The sequence below is a fragment of the Chaetura pelagica genome, unplaced genomic scaffold, assembly GCF_000747805.2.
Source record: "Chaetura pelagica isolate M959 unplaced genomic scaffold, ChaPel_1.0 scaffold433, whole genome shotgun sequence".
Lineage (NCBI taxonomy): Eukaryota > Metazoa > Chordata > Aves > Apodiformes > Apodidae > Chaetura > Chaetura pelagica.
In genome coordinates this window covers 2,558,106-2,569,098 of record NW_009952574.1, presented here as the reverse complement: position 1 = coordinate 2,569,098, position 10,993 = coordinate 2,558,106, and the positions used below count along the sequence as shown (strand labels likewise).

At 39.6% G+C, this 10,993-nt stretch overlaps 1 protein-coding gene across 1 annotated transcript in view; it reads left to right on the top strand.

Moving 5' to 3' along the window:
- Positions 1-10,778, top strand: part of LOC104385193 (E3 ubiquitin-protein ligase RNF170-like) — a 17,095-nt gene extending 6,317 nt beyond the window's left edge. Inside the window, exons 2-5 of the mRNA XM_009993610.1 lie at positions 5,244-5,352; positions 8,804-8,877; positions 9,340-9,438; positions 10,470-10,778. Coding sequence (XP_009991912.1) covers positions 5,244-5,352; positions 8,804-8,877; positions 9,340-9,438; positions 10,470-10,778 — 591 coding nt within the window. The remainder of the gene's footprint in view (positions 1-5,243; positions 5,353-8,803; positions 8,878-9,339; positions 9,439-10,469) is intronic.
- Positions 10,779-10,993: the final 215 nt, after the last annotated feature.

The window sequence follows — 10,993 nt, the reverse complement described above, 5'->3', positions numbered from 1 at the left end:
GGGGCATTATTTTTGTTCTAAGTGTATTTCTATTCCAATATTACTGACTCCCACTCCACTCCTCCGTAAGAGGTTATGTGTTACCTGAGGGCTGAAAATTAGGCACGTGCTTCAGTGCCTTGTTGAATCAGGATCAGGATGGTTAATGCCGCACAAACCTGAGACCTTAATAGGTTTCCTTATTAATTTTGCTGCATTAAAACTGGAGAACATCTTTGCAGAAATTAAACCTTTCTTAAGGACAATAGAGCACAACAAAAATAAGTACCCTATCAAGTATACATGCCCATCTATTATTTTAGCATGTTAGACCTTCTGCTTAAATTCTGTGCTTCATTTGATTAACTGGACATGATTGTGTGACACGATCTAATTCTGCATTTACACAACTCCAAAGTACCACAAGTGTCTGGCAAGTTTGAAGCCTGTTTCACAACAGTACTGATAAGCTGCTGCTCTGTCAGATGATCAGCATACCTGTAGCATGCCCTTGATCAAGTTAATATTTAAAAATAGTAATGCAATTCTAAATTAGGTTCATGTATCTTTCCAATTATGCTTTGGGAGGAGAAGACTGATTTAGATGTCTGAGAAAGGGAGGGCTGGGTTCCGTTTTTTTCCTGGTTTTTTTTTGTTTGCTTTTTTTGTTGTTTTTTTTTTAGCACACTTAAGTTTATTTGAGGGGAAAAAAAAACCACCACGTTTCTTTCATAACTGTAATTTAGAAAACCTGACAGACCCTTGCCATTGGGCAACCAAGTTAATAATTGACTAAGACGTATAGCTGGCCTTAATGCATGGTTCCACACCAACACCATCAGAGGGTGTAACTTACTCAGCTCCTCTCAAACACTTAAGGAAAGAGGAATGGTAAGCCAAACTATATGCAGGTCTTCTGAACCATGGTAGGATGTGTTAATTAGAATGATTATGAATAAATAATTTAAGTATTTATTTATACTTTTAATAATCAGATTACTTCTGGAAAATTTGCATGAATAAATTCTTCCCTTTAAAATATGTCATGTTTTTAATTTGCTTGGGATTAGGCTAAATATGCATTGTCAGATAATGAGCTGTCCAGTGTATCCTCCTGATCATCTTAATTGGCTTTGTAATGGAGATACGAAGCAGCTGCTCACCTATCAAATGAATCTGACCAAGAGGTCAGACAGTGTCATGCCTTTCTAACAAGTTTAAATCTCAAAGCAAGGTCTTTTTTACTTCTAAATAAGGGCACATGTTCATGGAAAAATGAGTAAATGTTTGCTAGCACTTAAATCTGCTAAGTACCTTTTAAACTTTAATTCCTTCTCTTCACACACACTGATGAAAATGGACTGATCACTGATGCTTTAAAACTGGATTTCCTTGTGGTAAAACTGAAAGACATGAGCTGAGCTGTGTCACAGAGAGAAAGGTTTATACTCAGGATCTTCTGGCTTCATAATCAACAATCTGATCACTGCTTCATGCCTTTCTTTTGCATGCAAGTGTTAAAACTGTGTCAAATGTAGTGGCTGTGTTTTAGTACAACAGGTTTGGTTTTGCTTTGCAGTATCAGTATGGCATTATCCAGGCCTTGGGTTTTCAAAGGTGAGATAGGCACCAAGATCCAAATACAAATGTATGAAATAGTAATTTCTATGAGCAGTCTTCAAAGCTTCCATCCTAAAATGTTAAGGAATGACAAATTTAATTACTGTAATTACAGTAATTCTAATTGTAATTACATGTAGAATTACTGTATCAGAGGAAGCTCCCTAAAAATCTGTCATTTTAGGCAAGGTCACACTAAATATTTTATTTTCATAATATTTATGTTTAATGCCATCACAGACTTGCAAAATACTAATGGCCATAATTGCTACTTCAATCTCTATTTCAATCTGCTAGTTCAAACGTTCAAAGGCTGGCTTAAGATTTTGGAAGGGGTAAACGAATTCTGGCAGACTTAGAGCTATGTCAGATATCATCTGTCTTCTCTGTCTATCAGATCCAGTTGGGTGATCCTCTTATAACTGGCATAAAGCCAACCTGAACACCATTTTGAGTGTTTGGACTAAATAAATCAGAAATTTGATTATGTGCACATAATCTATTAAAAATAAATTAAAGATTTGGCATGTTTTTCCTAGCCTATCTACTGAGGACAAGACTAAGCCACTGATATCTTTGCTGAACATGACTCCAAGTCTCTTTTTCCCCCAAAATGCTCTATTGATATAAGAATGACTATACCAGGTCAAACCAGGGCAATCTTGCCCTCTCTAGAGATGCCTACAGAAGAATAACAAAGCATTAATGATGCTTCCCCAGAATACTCATTCTTTCTCCCTATTTATGGTTCAGGAACTTCCTCAGACAGAGGTACTACCTTTGCATTTAATAGTACTTGATGCCTAGTACCTGTGGAACCCAGAAATGTCTAGCATCCATAAGAAAAACATCCCCTGCTTAATTTTAAATTGTGAAGAACTGCCTATTTTTTCTTCCTCCGAGTTTGCCACCTATTAGTCTTGCTGCCAGAGCTGGTCCAGTTTCCCATCGTGCTTCATTCAGTTGGAAAGAGATTACAAGAAGATAAAAAAAGCTGCTGCATTGTACAGAGTTTGAATTATTTTCACAGTATACGTGCATGTATTCTTCATCTAGTGTCATCAGAACAGGATCATTGCCTGGTTCCTTGCTCTACATCATACAGTCCTAACTCTAAATCAAATGGCCCAAGAGCCTTGCCAAGGTCTGAAAAGGAACTTGTCCTCAGCAGACAAGTTTCCAGCCCTTCCATGCAGTAACTTACCTCAGCAGCCAGACCTGGTATCATAGAACAACACAGCAACATTCAATTTTCCTGTTTTCTGAACAGCACAAGTTCTGTTTCTGCAGATTTGCTCATTAAGTCATCAGAAGATGAGTCATCTGGAAAAAAACCCAAAAAACTATAATAATTTGTCCCCTAGGAGTCATATAGTAAGTTAATTATTGTAGAACACATTCTAATACAAAATACATGAGCAGCTTCAACTTCTTGAGGTTGCAGAGGGGAAGAGAGTTTTTCAAACTTTCCATCAGCTATGGTCTGGGAATGCTGGGTTTCCCTTGACTCAGTATCTGTTGCATAATCAGAAACATGTTTGTTGTATGAGACAAAGCTAAAGAAATGTGTGTTATTACCTTGCAAAAATAACAAGTAGACACCTAATCAGCCTATGTCATGTAAACAGTGTTTATAAACACAACTGCTCTGGAGCAGTTCCTCAGCTGACAAAAAATCTTGCAGCTTGTATCAGTTGAAATCATGCTCTTCTGAGTCTGCAAATATCCCATCACTGCTGCATGGGAAGTCAAAATATAGGCAAGCAATGTGCCATATGAAATTCAGGTAGCATTAGGTTAAACCTGCTTGCCTGGAGATCACCTGTCAGTGCACTGGCCTGAATCTGATCACTCATGTTTTAGTTACTCATACCCAGTCATCCCAGCTTGTTGGGTTTTGTTATTTGTTACCAGGTTTGTTTTGTTACTTTGTTACTGTGTGGTTATTATCTCAGCATGAAATAATCTCATCAGTGCATAGAGAGGAAAATCTGAAAACAAGGTGAATGCCTGCAGCATCTGAAAGTATAGGAATCCACATTATAGGAAGGAAAGACTGGTATTAAAGATACTGATTTTAAATTACTAATTTGGTGAACTCAAAATGGCTGTGGCAAGAGACCCAGTTTCCTGCTTTCTCATTTGGCAGACCTACATGATGAGCTTTCCTTTCTTGGAATTAATACAATTGAAACATTGATTACTTAAATAAAATCTTAGTCTGTTGTCAAATGAGCTTGAATCTTCACAGTCACTCTGGATCCTCCATTATTTGACATGCAAAAAACCCAATCTATTCAATATTCTCTTTATCAAAGCTTCTATAAATAGGTCAAATACTTGGAAGTGTATTCATTGACCTGTCATGTAGACAGATCCCAATCAGGTATTTGAAAAACAAATGGGGCTAAAGGGTCAGCAAGCAAACAGCAATACTGTGATCTCCATGGATGCCATAATCTCAGCTGAATGCCTTACTTCAGTAATGGAGCCATAATATCCATTCCATATAAAGCTGGACCTCTGAGGTCATTAAGAGAAACATGTAAAGTCCATCATATTTTGATCAAAATACAAAACAGAACTGTAACTGATGCTATCTCCTGTTGAACCTGTCTAAGCAGGCATAGGCTGTGGAGGAGTCCATAACCTTGAAGACTTTGCCTTAAAGTGGAGGAATTTCCTTGGAAGTTCCCTCCCAGTTTTAGAAGTGCTCCTCTGTTTCTGGGACAGATAGAAACACTGGAATAACTTTATCTTGAGACAGAAAGGACACTAACCACAGTCTTGCTACACTTTCTTCCAAGACTGATCTTGTGGTTATGGCAACTGAACATATGATGAAACGCAAGTTTCTCCATGGTGTGCTAAGACATAGTAGGCAGGTCCATCATCCATTACATACTAACTAATGCATTGTAACAAAGGTAGAAAAAGCTTTACATGTGGTAAGGAACCATTATAGTCCTCCAGCCTTTCCCCCACAGAAATATTATTATACAAATGTGCTTCAAAATGCCTCTAACATTTCAGATGCTTACAAAATTCTTATCTTCCTGCTCTAAAATGAAAGCTCAATATTATTCTTAATTACGGACTTGGCTAAGCAAAGGGAAGGGCTGTTTGGAAGCAATCTTTTCCTGAAATAAAGGAGTCTTTTTGCTACATAGCCTGTGGTACACACTAAGGATACCATCTGCCATCCAGGGAGGGCAGAAAAGGCACTGGTCTTTATTTCAGTACATTTAAATGACAGACATAACTACAGAGGAGAAAAAAGATCCAAAAGCTATGGAGGTAGACTCCAGGTGCTATCTGACTAATAATGACTGCTAGACAAGCCAGTGGTGCAAACTCAACTGGCTTTCAAAACATAAGTATTATCCAGTGGTGTGTGGATATGTCACTGGAAGCAGAAGCATGGCCTCATGGCCTTACCTCTGACACTAGTCCTTCCTATAGGATTACACATAGCACTTCATTTCTTTGTGCCTAATTTTCATTATCTGCAGTGGGAACAATTAGTTATGCATGACATCTATACTTAGTTTCTATGACTCTCTGCTAATCATAGTAAATTATTATTAATTAATTTGTCAATCAAAATATAATTTATTGAAGACTCTGTACTACTTTTCTTCCAGGAGCCACTCCAAATTTGGCAACCTAGTCACCACGGTGACTTCAGCTGCCCCATCTGTCTTCAGACAGCTACTCTCCCTGTAGAAACCAACTGTGGACATTTGTTCTGTGGTAAGTTTTCTGCAGAGTGCAGTGCTTATACAGGCTACTAAATAAAGCACTCTCCTTACAGAAATCTCAAGTCTTAGGGAAGGCTGCTAAGCCATATGGTTAGGATTTAAAAATTTAAATAATTTTTCAAAGGGAGTACATGGATTAAGCATAGAATAGGGGAGGGAGTTATGTTCATAAATCCATTTATAAGCGGATTTCAGGATTTTTAAGGCCCACATTCTGCACCACTAGAACCAGTGTGAGCTTTGCACCTGCTTTGAAAGGCAGCAGGATAAGTCTACCAGCATACTTGGACTGAACAGTTTCTCTCAGACCGCTAAGATACATTGAATTTATAGGTGAAGTTTACAACCTCAGTGCCCCAGCTGCTGATCAGGTTCCTTGCTGTCATCCTCACAGCAGGGCAGGGTTGGCAGAAGAGGATTTGAGTTAATGATCTGATGAGGTCAAACTGACCATGAACATACTTCAGGGCTACTATACAGCATGAGATCACTGACCTCTGTCAGAGGGGCAGGCAGACAGGCAGCTGGAGGCAGTAATACCTGGCACTGCAACAGCAAGACATATCAGAAGACATTGGTCAGAACCATAAAGCTCCTTCCTACTGCTCTGGCATTTTATAGAGACCTTAACACTGCAAGTTGTTTTTACAAGCCATTTACACTTTTTTCACCACATAAGTGTATGATGAGAAGACCCAGGCATAAATGAGAACAAGGCACTGTGTTGACAATGCTGGTGCAATAAAGAGCACATTTTTATCTTTAGGAAGTGTCACTTTTCTCTAGATTGAAATGACGCTCACACAGCACAACTCTTCACCACCTCTGCCACTGTCTCCATCCTCTGAAACCACAACAAATCCATGGATCATAAACAGCTAGGGACACTTTGTGGTGCTCACCTACCTCATGAGTGACACCATTTACTACTTTAGGTTGTTTCATGTTCATGTAACATTGTTTCATAACATACAGGAAAGGGATGCTTTGAATATAACTCGCTCCAGGACAACCAGTAAGTATATGGCCTCAAAACGTGTTTCAAATAATGTCACAGAAGTTACAGTTTCAAGTAAAAAGATAGACATAACAACAAAGATCATCAATGTTCCTCTTTCTCTGGCCTGGTTAGTTTTCCCTTTCCCATCTGTGAATATTACACAATGATATGGAAGTAATTTTACATTATTTTGAGATCTGCAAAGGAGAAGTAACATATACAAGCTTGGTCTATATTATTGTTAGCTGTATATATTTACCTAGGGTTTACTTTCCTCAAGTACATTAACACTCTGAAGCACTGACTCCAGTGCAATGCATTATGTATGTTATGACTCTGTTTATAGGGTAGAAGCAGCCTCTGTAACATGTCTGTTTTTCATGTCTTAAACCAATAAAACTTTACATGGGGCTTATCAAAACCATTCTGTGTAGATCTAAGTCTGTTGTGACTGAAATCAGTAATAAAACTTCTCTTGATGCCCTGTGGAACAGAGCTAAGGCAATGCTGAGCCCTCTTAATAAATTCCGCTCTGGTAAAAGTTTTATTTAAAAAATGTGGTCAACCCAGAGCTTTTAAAGAAGATTAATGTGGACTTATAAAAAATGTCTGATTTTATTATTAGTAGTAATTCATACAGTTTGTCCTGAAGTTTTCCTTTTCAGCTTCAGTTTGAACCATATGTTCAGGAAGTTCAACTGAAAAGCGATCCTTGAGCAATATTATTTTTTTCTAATTAACAATAACCACAGAGGCATTTGAGAGAACCCCACAAACTCCCTCAAGAAGGTTGTGCAGCAGGCTAGATTAAAACAGGATTTTTGTCTATTTTATGAAAAATGCACCGAAGCACAAATAGGTCAACTTCAGAGGAATCCTTCCTTTCCTGTTCTACTAAACAAAGGACTCTGCAAGCAGCAAATTTTAATTTCCACAGGCTTCTTTTTTGAAAGCCCTTGAAGAACTATGGAATCCATCAGTGCCCTATTGTCATCACAGGGACTGAGCACAGGCACAGCAGCACAGGCGTGTGAATCACGATACAGGGTCTAGACCTACAGGGTCAAAGCTGTTCCCAAAGTCAGGAATGATGTTTGTCAAATGCAAAAGTTCAAGTAAAAGCTGGAAATTGGCTGCCAGACCGAGTTTGTACATACCACATGGGGATTTAGATACAAACACAGCCCTGTGCCCAACTGGTCTGAGCAAGCAAATAAAATGAAAAGCCACAAAGAAAAAACCCGCACTCAAATGAGAACAAAAGTAAAAAGCACAAGTGAAAGCAAGGTTCATAAAAAGTATCTTTGGGCCAAATTTAACATGCCTTGTATATGGGACATAACTGCTAGCATCATGAACATTTTTATACTTGTTTTCAAGCACACTGCACTGAGGGCTCCTGAAGAATTCTTACAATAGTGCTTACAAGAAGTCACTTGCTGGTTAAAGAACAAGGAGCATTGTTCAATTCAATAAAACAATTCAATCAAAATGGCAGTGCAGCCTTTTGCTTCTGTTTTCACTGGGGTCCTTGTCAAATCTGATCAATTCAAATGCTGAGACGTTTTGTTTTCCTGACCTGTCACACCACACCCGGGAGCTGCAAGTCAAGCTGTGCTGCTTCTGATTAGATGCTGTTTATGCTTTGCTGTTTTCGCTGTTACTGACAGCACTGACACTCATGTCTGTCAACCACTGCTGTCAGCTGTATGTGCAGTCTATCTCCCTGTCCTCAGACTCTGCCTTCTTTCACACTTGGGACTTTGGTATAAGAAGAGATGATGATGATTTGGAATTCGGTAGCAGGTAAGAAGAATCAAAAGGAATGCACCAACTTGCTCTTTCAGAGCAGTTCCAAAGGGTCACAAAGTTGAAATACAGGAAAAGAAAGGAAAAAAAGCAAACAGACAAAACCAGCCCAACATACGATACTTCAGCACCAAGATACATGTTGTGCCTCCAGGATCCTGCATCACCAGGCTGTCCCCTGGCTGTGCTCCTTGGTTTGTTTGGGATAACTGGCCCTCATGACCCCTAAAAGCCATCCTGGCTCTGGAGGAGCTCCACCTTTATGCAGCTGCACTGCTTTTATCCACCACAGCCAGCGCTGCGCTCTGAAGGGTCTTTGTATTCCTGTGTGCTTCAACCCCAATCCAGGGAGCTTCAGCAATAAGATGCTACCCACAGAAAAAGAAACTGAATCAAAGTCTCCCTTAGGACGTCCCTGTATCTCTGTATATACGAGTGCAGAAGAGCTAAGGGTCCATTTTCACACAGTCACTTTGCAGAGTAAAGTTCTGTATTAAAGGAAAGCAAAGAATTATTCACTTTTACAGTCTGTTGGAGAAAGAGGTTGTTAATTCTGATAATTTCCTTGTAAACATTCAATATCCTCAAATATATTTAAGGTATCTTAATTTCTTTGTTTTTTTCTCTTTCGTAGGTTCCTGTCTGATCACGTACTGGAAACATAGTCCCTGGTTAGCAGCAATAACCTGCCCTCTCTGCAGACAAAAGGTTAGGACTTACTCCATCTGCATTATGATACATACAAAATTACAAGCTTGAGCTCTTAGGATCAACTTTATTTATCCTCTAATTTTCCATAGCATTTCAAAACCCACTTAGACTTGAATGACCCTGCAGCCATTTGCATTCATCACTTGACACGTATCAGGCAACTCTGCAAAATATTAAACAGGCTTCCAGCATTTTACTTCTGTGTAGTTTGTGAATCTCTGGGATAACATTCCATAAAAAGTAACATGAAAGTTCCTGATCTCATCTGACCCTGGTCAGAGGCTGCCTGTTGTACCGGAAGGATGGATGCAGGTTATAAAAGAAAATGTTCTTGCTATTGTGGAACTGCTGGAGCTGGACCAAGGTCCAGCTGTGAGAGAGACACGTCCTCCAGAACACTGTCCTTTACACTGGAGATTATAATACACCATGCTAATGCTGATCTTTTTTCTTATGAAGGTGGTTCTTTTGGATAACATCTCTTGTGATAAGCCAAATAAACAAATGGTACATGACATTAGAGACTACAACAAGCGTTTCTCAGGACAACCTCGACCTGTAAGTATTGATAGATCTGCATTTACCTACTTAGTAGTGCATAACACATAGAGGATTGAAAGAGACCCAGCAATGAAAAGTAATTTGTATCATTATATGAACTGCTTTTCCATGCACTTACCATGCACTATTGGGTCCAACACCTTCTCATAAAGGTGCTTCTCAGAGTTCCTAGCTCAGAGGAGTCCTTCTGCAGTCATCCTGGCAGGAAGGAGAAAGCAGCGTGGGATAAAATACAGGAAGCAAAGCAGAACCAGAGATGGTCAGGCTGGAACTTACAAACTCAGATTTGAACTCCAAGATTTTAACTCTCCTCTAAAATTCCAAACCAGATTCTAGCTTAGAAAGCAGTTAGGTTTTTTTTCTGCAGGTATTGACCAATTCAAACAGTCCACATTGGCTCTGCGCTTTCTTAAAGCTGGTACAGAGACATGACAGGCAATGGAAATTATGTGAAAGATGAGGGCTTGAAGGCATACATGAGGCCCTTTCTTGATGGGGTGTAGAATAGAAACCAAAGCAAATGTTCCTCTCCTGTCACATCCTGGTGGGGGGCCTGACAGGACTGTGGGGTCTGTTTCAATCTACAAACTAGACTAAGTACGGTAGAGGGGAATATTATTTTCCAACCCCACAAACCAGCATTAATGAAGAGGAATAATCACTCAGTCCTATGGTTCCTGTCCCCACCAAGGTGAGACTTCAGGACTCATTTTCAAGCATTCACAGCCTACCCCTGAAGCCACATTTTAAAGCCAGGCATATACTCCAGTGCAGCCATGAAGGCCCAATTTCCAAAAGCATTCAACGTCAAGGATACTACTTTCTTTTTAACATGCTGGGGCAGCAGGAGTTCATTTAGAAGAGCACCTCTAGATAGTGCAAAATAATTGAACAGTTTAGGTGGATTTGGACAGCACAGGAAGCTTCTGCATTCAAGAGATGAGAATCTAGAAGTGCTTAAGGGACACATTCAACTGAAAAAACTACAGGCATCAGAATACAATAGTGTAACTCATCTGAGTGTTTAGTTTGCAGATTACCTCTATGACATGCCGTTATTCCTGACTCTTGCCTTGAGAGGAATCTTCACCTGCAGTGGTCTTGTATGGATGTTTTTCCTAAGAGTTGCTGTTTGCTCCTTTGGAACAATCATATGCCTGTCTCCTCCATTTGACACAAAGCCTGCACCTCTCTGCAGGACACTCGGAACAGCTGATGACATGGTGGTTGTTTCCCTTCTTTTAATTTGCATGATTAACATTTGTCAGCAAATTGCGTCTACTGGGGTGAATACAGCGACGTCTGCAGCTCTGAGCAGGCTTCAGAGTCCTGACTGACTCAAACCTGGATTGCTTAGTCAAACTTCATCAAGTGGTGACAACAGGCTTCTCTTTGGTTTGGGGCAATATATGATGGAGTTGTTATTCTGCTGCTGCCAAAGGCTGGATCAGGACTCAGCAATACTTGGCATGGCCAAGTGATTGATGTGCAAGTACTTAGAAGGCTCATTTTACACCAGATACTTGCTAGACTCTCTCATGCTGTAATTTTT